This window comes from Nyctibius grandis, chromosome 5, assembly GCF_013368605.1.
Source record: "Nyctibius grandis isolate bNycGra1 chromosome 5, bNycGra1.pri, whole genome shotgun sequence".
NCBI lineage: Eukaryota > Metazoa > Chordata > Aves > Nyctibiiformes > Nyctibiidae > Nyctibius > Nyctibius grandis.
In genome coordinates, this window is record NC_090662.1 from 46,325,559 (window position 1) to 46,347,644 (window position 22,086).

The window sequence follows — 22,086 nt, forward strand, 5'->3', positions numbered from 1 at the left end:
TTTTGTATTTTGTATGCCTCAAATGACAAATATGTAAACAGCAACTGATTATCCTGTCGGTCATCTAATCAGTATTAATCCTACTTATGACAGCAGTGCCTAGGAAACAGCCACAGAGTGGTCTCTGTGGAGAAGGAGTTGTGGCAACACAAAATAATAAATAACCCTCCCCCGAATGCGATCCAGTGTGCAGTCCCGCTTAGGTTGGCCGTGTGAGAATAGGGCTGTGGTTACATCAGACAAAAGTAATGCACAGGGATACCTGAGAGCAGCACCACGTTTTGCTGTTAAAGAAGGGCAGAGGTAAGCAGGACTGGTGAGATGGTGATGTGCAAATAAGGCTTGAGGCTGATGTCAGGAGGCTGCAGGAAAACATAGGAGGAAGGGTTGCAACGAACAGCCTGTCAGCACAAAGAATGCGAGTCTTGTCAAACACAGAGGGTAGGGTCAGTCTCCAACATTTCTATTTAAGCTGCTTTCACAGCTTCTACGTTGTCTGTCTTGTTGGGCTGCTCCTTGCAGCACACCCTTATCAGCACGCAGCAGGGAACACAGATGCCACAGGGGTGTCAGGTCCTCACTGGGGCATATGCCACACGGGCCTGAATTTCAGAGCAAGCGTGACCCCCCCGCCCCCTCCCCGGTTACCTTCACTCCACTGGTGGGTAGTGCTTGTGTAAGCCTCTCTGCTAGCTGCTCTGCTAGCTGATAGAGCTAGAGTGAGTTTCTTGTTGGAAACAATTCATTTCAGTGGAGACAAACCAGTAGAAAAGCCATCAGCTTTAGCACTGATAATGTTGCTGAAGATGTTATCCTTGCTCACTGGTGGTACAACATATTCAGTGCTGCTGGGAGCAATATTCCTGATTCGGTCAGTGGAAGGCTTGGGTAGGAAAAAGCAAGAAAGAAGACTGAGGTGCTTTTAGTAGCATATTTAGGAATTCCCTCATTCAGGCTTTTAGTAAAATCTCTCAGCGCAGTGGTTCATTTGTGAAATTCAGAGGGAGCTGAGGAACAATAGAGCATCACCACTGATTATTGGAGTAAATTATGTTTCCCTTCATTATGGTTTATCTATGGAGGAAAGAGTTGAAATCTTTGGGAAAAAAAAAAAGAAAAAAGAAAAATGTCTTCCCCAAATGGGAACGTTTTTAAACTTTTAGGATCAGGATACTAAAGTTTTAGAAGGGAAGTTTCCATGGCCCTTGCTACAAATAAATCAATGTGCTTATTCTCCTCCCCTCCTGTGATTTAAGAAATCAGCAAATACTGAAGATGCTGAGACTGACCATTTCTCATGCAAATCTCTTGTAGCTGAAGACGGACTCAGAGAAGCGCTCAGTTACAGACAGCGAAACTTGGGGCAGCACTGAAGAACTGAAGAAACCAGAGGAAGACTTTGACAGCAGCGTAGCCAGCAGTGGCAAGTGGAAAGGCCTTCCGTCGGGGCTGTCTGAAGAGTCAGAGAAGGGGGGACAGAAAGCATCTCTCTCTGTTTCACAGACTGGATCCTGGAGGAGAGGCATGACTGCACAAGTAGGAACAACTCAGTCCAGGCACAAAGCAGGAACAAGTGCACTCAAGACCCCGGGTAGGAAACTTCTGCAGTTCAGATTACAGCATTAAAAACTAAGGCTTTATACTTAGAATTCATCTGTAAGCAGTAAGGAATCTTTAGTGGGCTAAAAATAATTAATGGATATTATAAATGTGTGACAGACATGAGGAACTGCAAGCATATTGGTAGTTCTTCTCATAAATGACTGCAAGACAAGATTGTAATAATATACTGACTTGTTATCTCTATAGCTGTTAGTTTGCTACACTGCATATTAATAATTTATTAATCGCACAAGAATGTATCCATAACAAAAACTGTGATTGCATTTTGGTTTTCTATCATTTGAGTATGCCAACTTCTATTAAGGAATTCTTAAAAGTATTTTTGGGCTTATCTATGCCTTATCTTTGTTCTCTAGAAGACCTGTACCTTTGATAATTGAAAATAAGCATAGAAATGGCCAAAGATTAGAAGTTGAGATAAAAAGATTCAACATTCAAGTGAGGGGACTCAAAATCAGTGTTTCCAAACTAAAGCTGAATTGTCACATTCCAGATACTGCGGGTATTCTAGATACCACTGTTGAGAGATAAAAAAAATTGTAAAAAATATCTTTTTACACATTTTCTTCAGTTCTAGATGACTTACCTAATTTTGAAAGGCCTCTCAGAAGTAGTAACCACTTCTGCAATCTAGTTTTGAAGTAAAAAATCCTAAGTTGGTGGAAGCCATCATTAAGATCATCTAATCCATTATTTTACTAGGGAAATATCGATTCTTTGTAGGATGTTTTCTAGACCTTTGTTATGTCCTGAAAAAATACTGCATGAGCATGCTTTAACCCTTAATTGTAAAGGCAACTAACAAAGATCTGCTCAGAATAAATTCAAATCCTTTGTGAACCTCTTTCCTTTCTTTGCTATTTGGAACTTCTAAACACTGGTCAGCCTCTGGTCTATAAGATCCCTGAGGAGCATTGCCATGGTCAGTGGTCATATGGATGCAGAAATGACACCCCTGTAATAGCAATTAAAAAAGGAGATACTACAAGGTTTACCACATGTGAGGCTAAGTTTCCCAGTTCTGTTTTGCTGAAGATGAGTAGGCAGCCACTGTGCAACACAGAACTGAGGCCTTAATTTTTTAAGCATATACTAATAGTCTGTGTGTTCGCCGTGTAGGAGTCTGATCTGTATATTGGCGTGTGCATGTGTTTGTGTATCATAAAATGTGCACTAGATACAAACATGGGTGGATTTAGTTCCCATTTGTATGTGTTGCTCTTTATTACAGCTTAGTTCCTTAAGAGAAATGAGGCCACCCCCCTCCAAAACGTCCATAATCACTTGAAGAGTGAATTAAAAACTTTGTTATGCTGAATATTTGTTCCCTATTAGGAGCATCCAATAGATGCTTAAAGCGAGATTAGAAGAGAAATGGCATTTTTTGTCTTTTTTGTAAAATAGGAAGGGGGTATTTTATTTTAAGATGGAAGAGAATATCTTATTTAAAGCTCACAATAACATTATGTAGAAATATATGGTATACAGGTATGTGTCTGTGCAGTACTGAAGACAGTCTCTTAGAAAATCAAAAATCTTGAAAAGATATCAAGGATATGACAAAGAATATTAACTCACATAATTGATATTGTTATAGATCAAGAAGTTTCATACCATGATAACATAATATCTCCCTGATAATTTTGTGTAACTAAAATCAGAACAAACTTAGTTATAAGCTAAAACAAATGTAATCAGTGAAAGCCAAAGAGCTCAATAAATACCATTAATTTCTACATGCGTAATTAATGTCATACTTCTAGAAATGTTAATTACAAGTCATGTTTTATTTTCAAATATTATTTCTTACATATACAAATACTATTAACAGAAAAAAAAAGCCAAACAAAATTCCTTATAGTTCAGCCAAGATAATTTTCTACATCTATGCTCTCGAGCTATATATGAAACTGGAAGTTCTCAGGAGAATTTCAAGCTTTTAATTCTTAATGCTTACCTGTAATGTATTGTACCTGCTATTGATTGCTGATGGCAGACTAAAGACTAAATTGGTCTGTTTTCTTAGGGTAATTTTTCTGTTTGTGTATTTTTTCATTTTGAAATTGTAAACATATAGTGTTAATATCAGATATTGAGACATAACAGTTTAAACACAAGTGACCTTTTTAAATACACTTTTGTTTAGGAAAAACAGATGATGCAAAAGCTTCAGAAAAAGTGAAAACTCCCCTGAAAGGAGCCTCCATTCAGCGTTCTCCATCGGATGCAGGAAAAAGCAGCGGAGATGAAGGAAAAAAGCCTCCATCTGGTATTGGGAGATCAACAGCTACAGGGTCCTTTGGATTCAAGAAGTCTGGGATGGGATCTTCTACTATAATCACCACAAGTGGAGCAACTATCACAAGCGGGTCGGCAACTCTAGGAAAAATGCCAAAATCTTCAGCCACCGGCGGGAAGTCCAATGCAGGGCGGAAAACAAGCTTAGATGGTTCCCAGAACCAGGATGACGGTATCCTGCACATGAACTCGAAGACCACTCTGCAGTATCGAAGTTTGCCTCGCCCATCAAAATCCAGTGGCAGCGGGATCCCTGGCAGGGGCGGCCACCGCTCCAGCACCAGCAGCATCGACTCCAATGTCAGCAGCAAGTCTGCGGGTGCTGCTGCCACCAAACTTCGAGAGCCAAGCAAAATCGGCTCCGGGCGGTCCAGTCCTGTCACCATCAACCAGACGGACAAAGAAAAAGAGAAAGTGGCAGTGTCTGATTCTGAGAGCGTCTCCCTGTCCAGTTCTCCCAAATCCAGCCCAACTTCAGCGAGTGCATCTGGCACACCGGGACTTAGGCAGCCAGGATCCAAATACCCAGATATTGCCTCACCCACCTTTCGAAGGTTAGTGCTTGTCTATGAATTCCTGAAGTTGCAGTATATAAGGCAGGGATTTTCAATGTGTTGAAGCACTGAGCAAAAAGCCTTTTCAGGGCATATTTTGCCACAAACAGAGAAGCAAGTTAAAAAAAAAAAAAAAAAAAAAAAGTAATATTTTTTCACATAATGCAATTATTTCTCTAAGGCCTAAAGACCTCCCTAGACCTGAAATGGCTGTTCCTTGAGTTTTGAGCATTGTAGGTACATTTCCGTAACAGTTTGAAGGGCTCAATGATCCTTATGGGTCCCTTCCAACTTGAGATATTCTATGATTCTAAGTTCTTATTGAATATTCAGGCACATGAGAAGTTCCCTCTCAATACTCTGAAAAAACCCTAAAGGGAAGAAGGACGCCGCGTTCAGGCACGTTCTGTTATGGGAACAGGCGGTGCTGTAGCCTGGTTGGAGAACTGAAGAGCTCTATAGATTAAATAAAGCATTTGCTTACGTTGTTGATAGTTCCAGCTACAAACGTTTCATTATCTTAGCAGCTTTTCCACATCTTTCATCACAAACAAAGCTAAATTTCAATTGGAAATGCCCTATTGTAACGTTTCTGGAAGTATAAATCTGGATGAAGTATAAATTGAGATGGAGCGTTTGCACTGTTGGAGAAAAAGCCAATAGTGCCCTCTTGTGCCTAGTTACAAAACAGCATCTCCAGGATGCTGAGGAGCTGCAGCTGATTTTTGTGGGCTTGTTAAGATGTAAAATGGATTTTTATGTTATTAGCCTTGCTTACTTTACATCACGATAAGTTTTGAATTTGGTTCTTATTAATTTATGATCTGCACCTTAACTGCAGCTTAAAATATTCCCAGTAAGACATTAAGTCATCACATGACCTTTTATTTCAAGAGCTTTAGAAGATTTGAGGGGTTTTCTTTCATTATCACTGTAGAATTTTCTTCTATAGAACTGCTGGAAGCAATTATGTGAAATACACCTCTATCATGACTGCCCTTGGAGATAAACCGAGCTCATCTAGCTCCGGTGCAGTTTATTCTGTCTGAATGGTTACTACATGACCGATGACCTCATGACCATCTGTGCGAAAGAACAAGAAGAGGGAAATTTTACACAAATACTTAGATGTTTATTAAACTATGAAGGATTTTGCAAGCGTTTGTTGCAATCATTTTAGCTGATTTGAGAAGCGAGGGGTTTAAAAGCTAATGACTTATCCGTGGGAACGCTTAATTACTGAATTTGGGTGAAAGTGTAATCTGTTTGTGCACTAATAAGACAAAAATGTGATTATTTTACCTCTCTCTGGGAGGGTCTGTATGTGTAAAGAGCACATCTGAACAGGAGTGAATGAGAGCTGTTGCTAATGAAACAAACCCTGATTATTGTGATGTGGTTAAGTGAATTTAAGTTTGCAATGTGACTGATCAACTAGGTAGGCATGATTTTAGTAGCAGTAATTAAAAATGTGTAGTTTGGCTCTTAGGATGTTACGCCATGAATGTTTAATGTGGCTATCAGTTTCTCTAAAGCTATTTGTTTTACATTTAGGTTGTTTGGTGCCAAGGCAAGTGGTAAAGCTGCCTCTGCACCCAGTACTGAAGGTGTGAAACCCACATCGGCAATGCCCAGCCCTAGTACCACATTGGCACGGCAAGGCAGCCTGGAATCGCCATCCTCGGGCACAGGCAGCATGGGCAGTGCAGGTGGGCAAAGTGGTAGCAGCAGCCCCCTCTTCAGTAAACCTTCGGACTTAAATGCAGATGTTGTAAGCTTAAGTCACTCCTTGGCTTCCAGTCCTGCCTCAGTGCACTCTTTCACATCAGGTGGTCTTGTGTGGGCTGCAAACCTGAGCAGCTCTTCAGCGGGCAGTAAGGACACACCAAGTTACCAGTCCATGACTAGCCTTCACACGAGTTCCGAGTCTATTGACCTTCCTCTTAGCCATCATGGCTCTTTCTCTGGACTGACAACAAGCACTCAGGAGGTTCAGAGCCTGCTCATGAGGACTGGAAGCGTCAGATCTACTCTTTCGGAAAGGTGAGCTTGCCTATAGATACAGTGACCATGAAACCAGTGAGAGGCAAAAGGACAGGAGCCAAAAAAATAAACCCTCCACCTGTTTTCCTAAAGTGACACTGTTTAATTAGCAACTTAGTCCTTTATGTAAAAAAAAAAGGAAGGAAGGAAGAAAAGAAAGCTGAAAGGCATTGGAGGTGGAATCAACTGCCTTTTAAGGTTTTACAAGCACTTTTTCTATCTTGAGAAGTTTTTTTTGTTCCCTTGCTCTGGAGAACAACCAGAGAAAAGGGGAAAATTGTCTAATTAAAGGCAAATCTAAACAGTCACATAATGATTCCTGCATGCTGGATCTACCTGCTGTCCCAGCAACTGGCAGCTCCAAAGCTGTATCACTGCCCTCTTGCTAACAAATCTTGTCCAGCAGTGGGACCCCACCAGGTTTCTTCCTATTAGATCAAAGCACAGGCAGAGCTGGTGAGGCCCTGCCTTCAGCTGACCAGTCTTGCCTTAAAATGCCCAGTCCTGACAAGTTGCTTCTTACATGGTAATCATTACACAGATCCTTACTAAAATGCAGTTTCACTGGCAGGGAGACAGTTTGCAAGCTGAGACCCTCACTATGTGCACAGTCCTGCTGAGAGTCTGGAACAGACAAACAAAAGCAAGAAAGGGTTTTCCTCTACTTGCTCTTTTTAACATGCAAATATTTTACAGTTTATTTTATAAAGTCATGTGTCCACCCTGGAACACTTGTACCACAATTTTTTGTGTGTGTCTCAAATATTTATTTGACTTTTGCAAGAGAGGAAAAATAAACTTTGCTAGACAGTAAGTATTTTTCACTTCCTGCAAAAATTTCCAAGATTTAACAATGAAACTCTTATCTCACATGGGGCCTGAAAAGTCAATATTAAATATTTCATTAGCCTTTGATCCAAAAAGAAAATTATACTTAGTCAGAAATATTTTAAGTATTTGATGGTTAAACTTAGTTGTTTAACAATGCAATCATTTAAAGGAAAAAAGATCTTTTAATACAATGTTAAGATTTTATTCCCTTTATATAAACACAGAGATTTTTCAATACCAATCCTTTCCATGGAAAGATTTCACTTTCAGTGAATCAGCATTAAAAAAAAAACACAAGCAAAACCAAAACACTAAACAACTCTGCCAAATCTAGATGGAAACTCTCCACACATTTCATTCTCTTGTGTTACATTCATAAGTATTACTATATCAGCTAAAATCACACCTCTTACTAATATAATTACACTGTAAAATATGTGTGTACCAATATAATGTATGCTAACAACAGTAGTTAAAAATATGCTGATACATGAGTAATTTGTAATTTGCACTGTGCCTTTAATTTTTAAATATTAATGTACATTGTGTGCCATGAACTGAATGGGATTATATTTCTTAGAAAGTTAATTATTAATATTTGGCTTATAAAAACCTTAACTAATTTTTAGTGCTACATATATGGATGGTGAGGTCAATAGAATTATATGGAAGAGTATGAATTTGTGCCGAAGTTCATATTTACACAGAGGATGTTAAACATCACATTTAAAATGTTAATGGTTTGGCATAAGTTCCTGAGAAACCCCCACTACTAATACTTTATGTATTTGTTCAATGACTTAATTTCAGTGGTTCCAAATACTTTGCCTTTGGCAATATTTTTAAGTTTCAGATTTGTTCATATGGGGATATTATGATTGAGTCCAGAGAGAGCCATTAATCATGTTGATCTGGCCTCAAAACAAATATATGTACCTAATAAAAATGGTGTCATTTCTTGAATTATAGCCCCAATAGGGTTTTTGCAGTTTGTTTTTTCTGAAAGGTCTGTTACAAGTGCTGTGTTATTTCTAAACTGTTTTATACAGTAAAACCTACATGTAGCAAAGTAATTTTTCACAACAAAAGCATTGGTTTGCAATGTTAGAGACAGATATGTTTGGCAACAGATTATGTCCTTTTTCCTTTGTAAACTCAGATTATATTTGAGATGCCTCTGGCAATACTAGTTGTAGCCTGGCACGGCAGAAGAAATTATCTGCAATGAGGCTTATTCTTTTTCTTCAGTCAATCTAGAGCTTGCAAAAGCCTGAATGAGCAGTCTGTATAGTGAGATATAGTAACATAATGTAGAGACAAAATCAGAAAGACCGAATCACAAAATGTGATACAACTAGCAAGCAACATAAAGTCTGTGCAGAGAAAGCCTAGGGAAAAATAAAAGAGAAGAGAGAGCGAGTAATAGATGATACAAATAAATGTGGGTTTGCTTCATTGAAGTATTAGCTGCAGTTTGATAGCTGAGCATCACTAATGGCAAGCATGCTAAGAGGGAATGAAAAGGTTAAAGATTACTCCAATTTGCTGGTCCTGATGAACTTTTCACTTCCCTGCTACAGACACAGTCAGAAATAGCCCTGCATTAGGACTGAAGAAGAGGTTTCAAAGGGTCTGTGCTGAGAAAGGAGTGAGGAGGAGGGCTGGGATGGAGGACGAGGGGATTATGGGCGAGGCCACCTTGCCTCCGTTCTTGGAAAGATACAGAGAATATTAAACAAAATGGGTTAAATAACACATAACATGGGATTTATTATTAACAGCCTTTTAAGTAAGATTAATTTAATTCATTTGTAAGAAAACAGGCTTTGTGAGTAAAGGACAGGAATTAGATACAATAAGAAATCCTGAACTTAATAAAGTTCTAGGTGCTGTTTCAGAGTACATTCTCACAAGCAAATGAAGGAAATAAAGTAAGGTGCTGGACTGGTTGGTAAAGAGTTATCAGAGACTAGTGATCAATGGTTTACTAGCCTGAAGGGATAAAACAGGGCAGGATATATTTGCACAAATACCAAATGGAAAATGATGAGGCTATTTTCCAGAAAGTAGGGAGTGTCTAAGGGGTTGTAATGCTGTTGCTGGGACAAAGCATTTTCCCAGTTATTTTGAAAATGAAAAGTATCACGTGCAAGTCTTACAAAGTAGTTATCCATACAGTATTCTGTTTCTTGTTAATGCTTAAACTCGAAGACTTTGGGACTTCAATTTTCAAAAAAGAATTGGTGCAACTGGAAAGAACACAGAAAATGGGACCAAAATCTCAGGGTACATGTTTCCTACTAAGGAGAGTAGCCCATGGCTGCCTCCAAAAAAAGCGGTCACCTGCCATGGAGACAGAAAGTCTGCAAGGTCTCTGCGACATGTGGCCACCCATACCTGGCACATCTCAATCCCTTCAGGGGTGATCAGGCATTGCCCACACTCAGTTTTCAGGCTATCGGATTCTATGAGATTCTTTTGCATTGTAATAACCAGAAGATGGGTTCAGTAAATACTAGCAAAATATTTGCTTTTTCAGCAAAATTTGCATCTCCCTCAAGACTTTTGCTGGTTTTGCACTAGCGGTATTTATTTAGACAAGTCTACTTCTGTTGTTATAGCAGTGTAACACCCTATGTGGGAGGACACTTGTATTTTAGCTCACAACAATTTAAAGGGATTAAAATAAATCATATGGGTACTTATACTCTAAAATAAAACTGTCTGCTGGAGTTAACTGGTGAATTATCACTGCTTTAATTGGTAAAATTTTCCAGGTGGACACATCACCAATAGTCCTTTTGAACCCTTAATTGCTGTTGGGCATTGCAGATTTGTGTCTGTCTTCTGCTTGGTCTGAGTGACATAGCAAGGGATGCATGAAAAATGCAGAAATATAGGTATTAACAGTGGTCTCATCAGCAATAATGGCTGGATTTTAAGATTAGCAGAGTGGAAGTAGTTTCTAATTACATGACTGTCTTGCTCTGGTTTACTTTAAAAGGATGTTTAGTTTTGAGGCCATGAAAGTGCATCGAAATCTACTTAAGCTCTTCAAGACTTTCATTTGTTTTAAATTATTGTCATAGTGAATAGTTGTGGTTTTAAGGTGTGAAACAGCGCATCATGTATCTGATTTTCTTGTGTGCTCAGCCCTCTGTTAGAACTCATTTATAAGTCTCATATTAGCTTCGCCCAGCCTGCCCTAGACCTCCCTAGGTGTTTCTTAGCTTGCAATAATTTGTTTTATTCCCTAATGGCTCTGCAACAGTTAGATATAAGCCAAAGATATGGCATTATGGCCCTTTCCCAAGTTAACCTCAACACTAAAGGCAGATAGGAAACTGAGAACTGTAAGGCTTCCTGTAATTTATCCCAGAGAACTTGCAGACGGTTTCAGCAGTGTAAAATAAACAAAAGGGAATGGAGATATGGTGGGCTTGATAACTTCAGCCTACATCTGCATGCATCTTCCTGCGAGATTGCTTTTGACAATTGACATGGTGAAGGAAAACATCAAGAATATTACAACATCCTCAGCCTCACTTTATATTGGTATTTGTTCTGAGCCAAAGAGACAGATTTCCATGAATGCGCGACTTCTTTCAGAAAAAGGGATGACTTTTTTTCCTATCATCTTTAGGGATGTTTTGAGCACTGAAGTCAGGCTGGTAGTGTCCTAATTGGATCACTGCACATTACAGTTCAGTTCTATTTACTGAAAGTCCACTTTCTGTAAAAGTAACATACCCAGCTTCTTGGTGGAGGAATGCTTTCAGATATTAAAAAGATATGGGCAGTTATGGGTCTGAATTAATAGTTACATAGAACCATGGTTAATAGTTTTATGCAGTTATCTGAAATATAAGAGCATCTTTGCAAGATTTGGTATTTTTAAAAAAGCGAGATGAATGTTTGCTACTTGCACATAACTCCATGCTCATATTGAGGAATATTCACCCCCGTTTGATTTGGGTACCTCAATTCAAAATTTTTTGGCAAAATCTTATGGTCAATACTAGCCTATTTATCTGACTGACTTATAACTTTTGACTTGTGGATTACTTTAGAGGAGCACTGATAGGCTCCTTTATTTTTAGATAATGTGCTATAGATTGTTTTGAAATACAAAGAACTTCAAGTTAAAGTAATATTAGGAAATGTATTGTTCATTAGGATGTTTGAAGTATATGCACAAGAAACTGGCTTTGTTATTATGATCATGTTTATTTGTACTGAAATTAAGAGGTGCATAAAGGAACATCAAGGCCCCATTTTTCTCTGTAAGGAACTAAATGAATCATGTATTCAAATGTATGTTCTCTTTTTATTAGCGATTCCTGGTCCTGTTAGTTACGTTGGGAGAAAAATGCTGACAATTTAGTCCTCTGTCTCATAGAAGACTACTCTCACATGGACCATGATAGCTGGGCCTGTGCTGAAATCCTGCTAGGATTCTCCTTCCATTTGCTTTCTCCCCTTGCCGAACACAGCCCTGATTAAAGCAGTAAAATTGCCCATAAAAATTCCTGGTGGTAAGAGTGGTTTACTCCATTAGGCTGAGCCCTAATGGTAATGGATTGTTAACGCCAACAGTATTTTCACTGCCTTTACCTACTTGGATCAAGGTTACATGGCAGTGGGATGCCCAGCACCCCTGGCACAGTAGAAAGCGACCTTTAATAATGGTGTGAGAGTTTGCTTGGCTAGGAAGAGTTCTAAGTTACTGTTGTTCTCAGAGGTGTGATTATGATATGTAATACAGAAACTTTCTAAAGCCATTTTGCAATTTAATCCATATGGCAACACTAAATTATGTTCTTAAGGGAAAAAACATTGCAACACTTACTTGATGATAACTAGTTCAAATTCAACCCACACTAGTCCGGGACCAATCTACCAAATCTTTATGAGGAAATGTCCAAATGACACTTGATTTGAAGGAAGGCTAGTGAGTGCCCTTCTATTGATGGGGTTTGAATTAGGAAATCTCCAGCCATAGATCTCCAGTGATCAGCCACTCTGCCACCGTGTGTGCGTGAATACGGAACAACGTTACTCTGGTGCCACTTTTCATTGTCCCCACCATTGCCTTACTATGTGAGCCCCGTGGAAACAGAGAGTCAAGGGTCTGTATATTTAGCATGTATTTCTACAAGCAGAGCCGTCATTTGGCTTCTGGCAAGCCCATGCCATCTCCTAGCAGGTGCCACAACCTTCATTTCTTTCAGAAATCTATTGGCATATCATAAGCAACTGTAAAAAATAAAGATTCATACTGTGACCATATGATTCTCACACAGATTGCAGGGTGAAGCTGTAGGAAGGTTAGAAGAGGTAAGGACGGACTTCTTTCTGACTTGGACAGTCTCCAAATTACTATTGACCCAGCACAGAGAATGTCTAGAAGAAAAATGAATGTGCAGCAGTCCATGTCCTATTGTCCCCTCTAATGAGTCAGGGATTTATCATGAAAGATATATTAAAAAGCATTAAATGACCTTCTGTTATTCACACATACCTTTAAAATTTGTAATTCTGAACAGTCCTGTTTACTGTATGTCCTTAGGGATTTTTTTTTGTTTTAACAGCATGCAGCTTGACAGAAATACACTACCCAAAAAGGGATTAAGGTATATATTTTTTTGGGCATGACTGCTGCTTCTCTGTTTTCCTGTAACCTTTTCTATACTGTCTTTCTTTTTCTTTCTGCTTTTGTTGATCTGGTTTACGACAGAGTTCTTGATATTTAAATTCAAACCAAAAACCATGGATTTTGACAGTGGACTTTTTCTTGCCAAGTCTTCCTAGTGAATAAATTTCCTTTCAAGGTATATCATGGAAAGTGAATACTATTAAGGATAGTTTCTTTATGCAATGAATCTTAAAAGGCATTGAATCCTGGAGAGCTAAAAGAGCTAAAAGAGACAGAACAAGATACTTTTGCAATTCAATGAGACAAGGTTTTAGAGGTGGGTCTGAACTTGAACTCTAAATGCAAACACATGCAATTTGAAATGAAGATCTAGTAAAGGGTAAGGCTAGAAAATGCTTATTTTAATATCCAAGGTTTGTAAGTATAAAATGAGCCCTGCTCCATCCAGTCGTCTTGGTCCCTATCCAGCAATACTCAGAGTCCAACTTTGCTACTAATTCCCCACTAAATAGAGCTATCGTCATCACAGAAAACAGAAGTCATCCACCCTCTTCTCTACTTCATGGTTAAAAGAGGCATGGCAGCATATCTCCCTAATCCAGGAAGGAGGTTTCGCAGGCAAGGGTATATGTGCATGCATACAGACACTTTGCAGCCTTCCAGTCACTGAAATTACACAGTTAAATCTCTTGAGTTATTTATAAATAATATTTTATGAAACTTTAAGATAGTGTTAAAGTGTTGTCACTAGAAAGCACCTTCTGCTCTTCTGCACTATCAGTTCCTTAAAAAGAATTTAATCAATTTTCCTGTTATCCCAAAACAATCACTTTGGATTGGGAGAGAATGGAAAAAGTGGAGGACATGAAAGAGGCATAAAGGGGACCCTTCATGCAAGGGTACAATGGGAGGACTGTACAATTGTAATGGTGGCTGAAAGCTGAAAGTGAAATGGAGTGGGAAAACAGCTTATGGGCATATAAGCCTGATCAGTTATCCCAGAAAGACCATCAGTTTGATTTAATGTGCAGAGATCCCAGTTCAAGACCCACATCCTGAATTCTCGTTTTGCCATCTTTCTGATCTGATAACCACTGGGTAACTCTGCTCTACCACATTTATAGGAAAGATCATAGCTGTCTTTTTGAAAGGAGAAAGGAAGTAAATATTTAATCAGGACAATATGTTTTAATGCTGTAAAATATTGTACAAAACCCCAAGCACAACATGAGAACTTACATGTTCATTTAATCTGCTTTCTAAGCAGAACTACTTGTGCCTCACAAGCCTGAAGCCGGAGTATCAAAAGCCCTTTCTGCTCTGCTGTTTGGGGAACACTGATGGCTTCTGACAGTGGTGAAGAAGGTGCTCATTTCTCAGCAGGAGATTGTGCTGAATGAAGCAGGCTATTGCAGACATTGCTGAAAACAATCTCTTAGTTAAGACCCACACTGCCTGCACATTTTAATGTTTAACCACTGCCAGAATCGCCCTTCTTCCAGCCCAGCCAAAAGAGGCTGGGCCAGTGAGTTACCAGTTCTCCCTCTTAGCCCATGTGTCAAGTTGCACTTGTTTTATTGGTTTGCCATAGGCAGCAGTTGATGAATGATTTGATTGCCAGACTTCTCCTTCCAGAGAACTTGTTTCTGCTAATTGTGGATTTTTCCTGTCCCTTTTCCTCCTCCCAGTTTGGGGCAGGATACAATTCCAAGCAGCATTCAGAGTGACAGACTGTGCATATGACCATGAGTAGCTGTCATTACCAATGCAAACTCCTTTTTCAGAGTTGTTGATCTGTTTCACTCCTGTCATCTAACCAAATGCCCACATGATCTATGGCAGTTGTCATTTTGTAAGCAGTTACTGACATTTCTTGGCTTCTAGTCTGTCCGTTCCGCATCCTAGCCATACAGCTTCCGAGCTTTTGCATCAACCTGTACACTTCCTATAGTTTTGAAGTCCTTTCCTGTCAGCTCCGTTGTCTGTCTTCTATGGTTTATCATCATACCTCTTCAAAGGAAGGGAATGCTGTTTTGGGGAGGGGGATGAAGAGGAAAGGGGTTTCAAGTCCTGTACTTTTTCTATTGTAATAAGATGGTAAATTTTACTTTGTTAAAATCCCTGGTGATAATCACTTGACTAGACTTGATGCTTTCCAAGGTTTTTGTTCTATCTAACTGGTGAAGGGTATTTATGTGACACCTGTTTCTTTCAAAATCGTCAACTTGTCGTTGTTTTGAGCATGTCAGCTGTGGTTTTTCAGATATACTCCATCATCCCGGCAGACGAGTCAGGAGGAAGGCAAGGAATGGCTACGCTCCCATTCAACTGGAGGCCTGCAAGACACTGGCAGTCAGTCCCCGCTTGTTTCTCCTTCATCTATGTCTTCATCTGCAACTGGAAAATATCACTTTTCCAACCTGGGTAAATGCCGTTTCCCATCACTGTTTCTCCCACTCTAGAACAGAATCATAAAATTCAGTTGTTCATATTTCTTAGTTTGCCAAACTAGGTAATTTATTTTCACATCTCCATCACCACACTCTGGTACCTCGCTAATGAAGGGAAACTCATGGTGTTTTTCCTGGATTAGGCCAGGGTACCTCCTATTTTGCATGCAGAAAAAAAAGCACAGATTCTTTATGACTTGCCCAAGGAGAAGAAAGTCTGAGGCAGAGCTGGAAATTAGCTTCTAGTTCAAAGCTACTAATCTTTTAGGATTCACAGTCAGTAGGATTCTTTCCAGTGAGTTTAGTGGATGTCAACCCAGACACTAAACATTGCTTTTTTCCTATATACAGGTTTGCTTTGAGATAGGCTTTTCCAATGCATTTCAGTGGATGGACCTGGCTATAACTGCACTAGGCCCAATCCAAATCCTTTCCTTGAATGCAATATAATATTTTAGGATGTGAGTCACATTTCAGATTTATTTGATTATAAGTCAAGTTTTAGATCTGTTTCTTCTGGATGTTGTTTCAAGTTAATCTAACACAAATTTAGTTTTGTTAATATTTTTTTTCTTTAATGCTTAATAGAAAACCATTTATTTGCACCACTCTGGACACACACCTAGGTTCACAATGAGCATTTTAGGTCTTACTGTGGAATTAGCAGCAATCTTTGAAGCATTCACACTTCCGTCACTCTGTCACAGCTTATGGCTTCTGTAGGTTACAATAACTCAAAAGAAATCTGATCAGACACACACATGTTCATCTTTATTACATACGGGAATGGAAGTTGAACAAAGCTGCTTTTAAAAAAGAAATTGGACCCTGGCTAAGCAAGCCACTGCTTTGGATTTCCTTCAGGTACTTGCAGCAGTTTTAGACACAGCTCTTTTTAAGCAGCGATTCTCTCACTCTGTCGTTTTCTGCTTTCCTGTCTTTCTTTCTGTTCACAGTTCTTGTACTCACAACAGAGAGCAATACTATCAGGGAGTTTGTAAATTTATTTTGTCATTGTCCTTTACTCCTTTCCATTATCATAGCCCTATGGAATAATTTGCTTTCACAACACAGCTGCTCTGGCAGTTTATGACTTAAAGCGTATCTTGCATGATCTAAAAGAAAAGTCCAAACACTGAGGATGAATTTGGATGGACAATTAGCTTTTTCTTCTAATCATTGAATTCATGTGGTCCAGGTGAACCATAACCAGACTTTCCTTCCTACTGCCAAATAAACTTTGCAAAAACTTAAAGTAGGTTCATCAGTGCTGTTCTAGATTTCAACCATGAGTGATCAGACTACTCCTATTTATTATTACGAGATTCAACTGGCCTGTGCAGGAATTTTAACCTAATATAGTGGTAGGTGCTGTAGAAAATCAAAGGATAAATATATCTTGCATAGGTCAATGAACTTTGGTCTTAACAGCAGTTGGTAATATAGGTATATAACAATAAAATACAGATACTGATTTATTAGAAGAGCTGCTTATAAAAATACTTACAATTCTTATTCCTTTTTAACTTTTAACTTTTGAATCTCTCCCATTGATTTTCTGTCTTGGGCTGTCAAAGTGAACAAGTGTGTATTCAGACACCAGTGTTAGTTAGTGTTACCATGTGTTTTACAGGGTTAGTCTCATCCAACTCCATCTCCTCGGAGATCATCTGCTTCACCTTTTTGTGGTGGCTTTGTATGTAAGAATAAAAGCCTTTCATTTTCTCAACAGCGTAGAGTCCACCTAACCATGCTAGTCCTACATTACAATTTTGTGCAGAACCAAAATTAATTTAATGGAAATGTGCTTCATTAATAAAGCTTTGTATTCCAGTGAGTCCAACCAACCTATCTCAGTTTAACCTTCCTGGACCCAGTATGATGCGTTCAAACAGCATCCCTGCACAAGACACTTCTTTTGATCTGTATGATGACTCCCAACTGTGTGGCAGTGCTACATCCTTAGAAGAGAGACCACGAGCAATTAGTCATTCAGGTTCATTCAGGGACAGCATGGAAGAAGGTAAGACTGAGTTACTATTTGGATCAACGAATAGGCTCCAAAATAGGCCCCCAAAATAGGCTGCAAAAGTGTAGTAAAATTTTAAAATATTTCTTCTGCAACATGAAAACTTAAACAATTTTGTGAAGCTTTTTTTTTAATTCTGTTGAGCTGGACTCGCAGGGCTTCCTTACCCTAAAACGTGGAGGATATTTCTTTCACACAGCAATACGCAATGCTGTGTATGTCACACATGTATAAATCCTTTATCAGAAATTGGGGAGTAAAGGAAGCCATTCTTGGAAAAATATTTTATTCTTTTTGCCTCTAAATTTGAAGTGTCTGAGCATACCTTGACTACTGTGATTCCATGCTTTCTTAGTCCTACTTCTGTTATTTCCCTTTTTGTTTTCGGGATTCCAGTGCTACTTAGCATGCCCTTTCTTTTGTGGTCGTTTCATTTCCCCACTTTCCTACAGCCTCCTACAGCAAACACTATGTGAATTTCTGTATTTAAACTCTGTCATTTAATCTGACCTCACTACTTTCTTTGTGCAAATTATTATTGTTGGTCTGGTTTCTTTAATGCTGTGTACAACACCTGGAATTTGGGGAATATTTTTTGTCTTGGTTTTTGTTCTTTTTTAACCACAGAGCATCTGACAACTCCTAATTAAATGCACTGTAACATTTTCTTCTGCCTAACATTTCTGGTAAATTAGATTATTTGCAGAATTCCCATAAGCACAAAGTTCTCACACCCTTTAATTAAAAAAAAAAAAGTCACCAAAAACCAAACACTAAAAAAAACCCCTGAAAACCAAAATCACCCCACTAAAATTTAATGGAGATTCCTTCTATAACATCATCTCATCAGTCTTGCTTACTGCTAAGTGAAGACAACATAAATGGTCTTTATAACAAGCAAATAAAAAAATCTTCCTCTAGCCCCAAAGCTCATAGTTATGCAATAAAAGGGGAAAAAAATCCTAGATGAAATAATGGACAGCTGATATTTATACTTTTCAATTCCTTCTTCTGTATTTTAGATGATATGTCAGGCAGACATCTGGGTATGTAATACTAGCAGTAGGGTGCAGGACAGATCAAGCTGTGAGTTGTCAGCACAGAGATGGCTGACTGCACAGAAGCATATCACATAATTCAAGGACAGAGGTGACTACAGACCCTTTGCTGAGGAACAGGAGAATTATCAGAGGAAACAATGGAAGAATAATAGAGAAAACAAGGCAAATAATTTATGCATAGAAAAAGAGGTGTTAAATCTAGAATTTCAGTAATGGGTCACCAGTGGCTTTGATGAAAGCTTTTTCATTGGTCAGGTTTCATATCCAGCTGGAGTGGATAACCATGATCAACTTGAGTAAATGGAAGTCAATGCAGCAGTAATAAACAGTTTTCAGCAGTTTACGGTCATTACAGATTAACATGAAATGATGCTGTTAGAAGGCCAAATGTATTTTACTTAAGATAGGAGCTGTGAGAAAGGTAATAGTGAAAGAATCACAGAATCACAGAATCAGCCAGGTTGGAAGAGACCTCAGGGATCATCGAGTCCAACCGTCGCCCTTACACCACCCTGTCAACTAGACCATGGCACTAAGTGCCATGTCCAGTCTTTTCTTAAACACATCCAGAGATGGTGACTCCACCACCTCCCTGGGCAGCCTATTCCAATGTCTAATAACCCTTTCTGTAAAGAAATTCTTCCTGATGTCCAACCTGAACCTCCCCTGGCGAAGCTTGAGGCTGTGCCCTCTTGTCCTATCGCTAGTTGCCTGGGAGAAGAGGCCGACTCCCACTTCACTACAACCTCCCTTCAGGTAGTTGTAGACTGCAATAAGGTCACCTCTGAGCCTCCTCTTCTCCAGGCTAAACAACCCCAGCTCCCTCAGCCGTTCCTCGTAGGTCAAACGAGGTAGAAGTGAGGTAATGTCACTCGTAGGTAATGACCTCGTAGGTCAAACGAGGTCAAACGAGGTAGAAGTGAGGTAATGAATAGACACACAGTTTATGAAGGTAGAATGGGTGTTTAGCTGAGAGATTTAAAGCTGAGACTGAAAACCAGAGATAGATTGAAAGCAACAGAATTTCAGTGGTCAGTGTACCACATCTTTGTAAATATTTGCCGAGTTACAAAACTAGATTTAAAGTCGATTTGGCTAATTCAAGTATTCTTGTATTGTCAATTTGGAATACAGATGCCAATATTAATGCAAAATAATTTATTTACCAAACCCTGGCAGATTATAGATATTAAACAAATTTCCTTTGAAACAAAAATGAAAAGAAGTAATGAAATAAACAATCTTTAAAATTCTTAGTTGGTGTGTCCTTCCTCAGTAGAGTCATTGGAAGCAGAAGGGCATTTTTTTTCTCAGTTTAGTCTTTGTTTGCCACTTTCAGAGAGGCCAGGAACCCCATTTTTTGAGTTGAAGTCCTGCGACATTTACTCGGTGCTCTTGAGGCTGACTCTGCTGATGATTAGTGGAAATATGGCACTACGTCTTTGCAGTAACCCCTTCACATGGACTACAAATGCCAGCATGCACGAGTCTGCATTGTGCTGAGGGGAGAAACCAGCTGAGCAAAGCCCGGGAGCTCACCCCATGGAATATGAGCTGTTTTGCAAATCATAGTCTCTTATTAAAATCAGTTTGCTTAACTTTGGACAGGTGTATAAACAGCTCAATTTCTGGTTTCTCTAAAGAGTGTATTTATCAAGTGATTTGTTGTCAAAACAACAAAAGTGATGCTTGGTTTGCTGGTAATAATACTGAATCTCACTGGCTGGCTTTCCTGCCTCATACACAGCAAAGTGTTTTTTCTGTATAGAACAATCTTTTTAAGTGCGGGAAAAATATCAATAGCTTTTCTATAGTGATAGCTTATAATTGCTCTTTGTGGAAGATTGGTTCTCATTTTAAAAATATGTTTGGTTATTGAGCTACGTGGGGGAAGTTTTATGCTTTCATCAATATTTCATGTTACTTTCCTTTTTTTTAAAGTACATGGGTCCTCATTATCACTTGTCTCCAGCACATCCTCTCTCTACTCTACGGTAAGTATTGACATTTTAGATAAAAGTTCTGCCTGCCTCTGTTCTTGTTCATTATTCATGAAACTTTCAATGCTTTGAGGTTTAGAAGGTTTAAAATTGTACTGAAATAAAACAGGAACATTTATTTTCAACTTTATTATTACGGTCGTGCTATTTTAAAATACATTATTTTAATCTTTTTTTGTGATTTGCTTATAACTGCTTAAAATCACCTAGTGTATATTTTGAAAGCTAAAAAGAAGGTAATGGTCTGGGAGTCTCTCTTTAAGGGGGGCCCTTATGCTATTGTAGTTGATAATTTTGAGTAGTTTTGATTATTTTCAGCTACTTTTCTAATTGCACAATTTACAAAGTGTTTTTGTCATGTCACTGTTCGAGGTACTTCTTGGAAAACACAAGATTGATTCAGGGTAAGGGAGATAGATACAATTTGCAGCTTAAATGTCTACTGATCTTTGTTGCAAATGACAGTATTTAGATGTTATTTCCAAAGAGAAGAGTGTCTTTAAAAAATTATTAATCTTAGTTAATTAGATTAATTATATTGAGTAATAATTGTATTCTAGCTCAAGCAGAAATTCTGGTTTTGATTTTTTTCCTCTATTGTTTTGGTATTTTTTTGACAATTTTTATATAATTTGTTGCTTCAGTTCTATTAACAAGAAATCATCCATATGGAAGGAGTTAAACATGTTTGGGCATTCCCTTGCTGATTCACAACAGTTGCAAAGCAACCTATTTGCTATCTACTCTACAATTACAGTGTGTAGTACCCCTTTGTCATGGGAGAGCAACCCACTTACCTGCTTTCATACCGTGCATTCATGAATAGTCTGTCTCCTCTCCATATTTTCAGGTGTTGAATAGTGTCAGCTGACATGCCAGGAATGACATGGACTCCTCTACCCAGAGCCAACATCAGTTCTTGCCTGGGAATACCAAGCCCATGCAGTCTGATGCATTTGTACCACTTGTACAGCTGGTAGCCCTATCTCCATGCTAAACTCATGTTAGCTTGGAAAGTCGGTTGTAACCATGCACAATGTCTACCACAATGGTGCCTCTCCTAGTCCTGTTTAATCATAAAATAGTCTATACAGGGGCATGTCTAGAACATCAGGTACACATGCATTAGGTTTGTCCAGGCCTTAGCAGCAAGTTGCAAGCAATTCCAGTCCAGACCAGATTATTTTGGGGAGGTAGAATGTGCACACAGACTGGCTGCACATATAACATTCAAAACAAAGCTTCTCACTTATGTTTTGGTAGTGGATAAATCTTTACTACTGTTTCCCGTCTATGAGACACTATGATCAATTTGCATGGGAGGTGTCCAACATTACAATTTGAGCTTTCATATAAAATTTTAGAAGAATGTTATGAAACTGATAGATGGTAAATATCAAATTATGAAGTGACACAGGATGTTTTCAGTATCCAATCAGTCAGTAATTCTGAAGTATCTCTGCTCTGATGTTGTGTATTTTAGCAAGGGTTTACTAACACTTTATATTTATATAACCTGTTATCATTCACAAATTATAGAG

General features: G+C 38.7%; 1 protein-coding gene across 1 annotated transcript in view; it reads left to right on the top strand.

Moving 5' to 3' along the window:
• Positions 1 to 22,086, top strand: part of NAV3 (neuron navigator 3) — a 269,185-nt gene that overhangs the window by 202,542 nt on the left and 44,557 nt on the right. Inside the window, 7 exon segments of the mRNA XM_068400337.1 lie at positions 1,315 to 1,591; positions 3,770 to 4,475; positions 6,030 to 6,518; positions 12,941 to 12,982; positions 15,269 to 15,429; positions 17,290 to 17,478; positions 20,487 to 20,539. Coding sequence (XP_068256438.1) covers positions 1,315 to 1,591; positions 3,770 to 4,475; positions 6,030 to 6,518; positions 12,941 to 12,982; positions 15,269 to 15,429; positions 17,290 to 17,478; positions 20,487 to 20,539 — 1,917 coding nt within the window.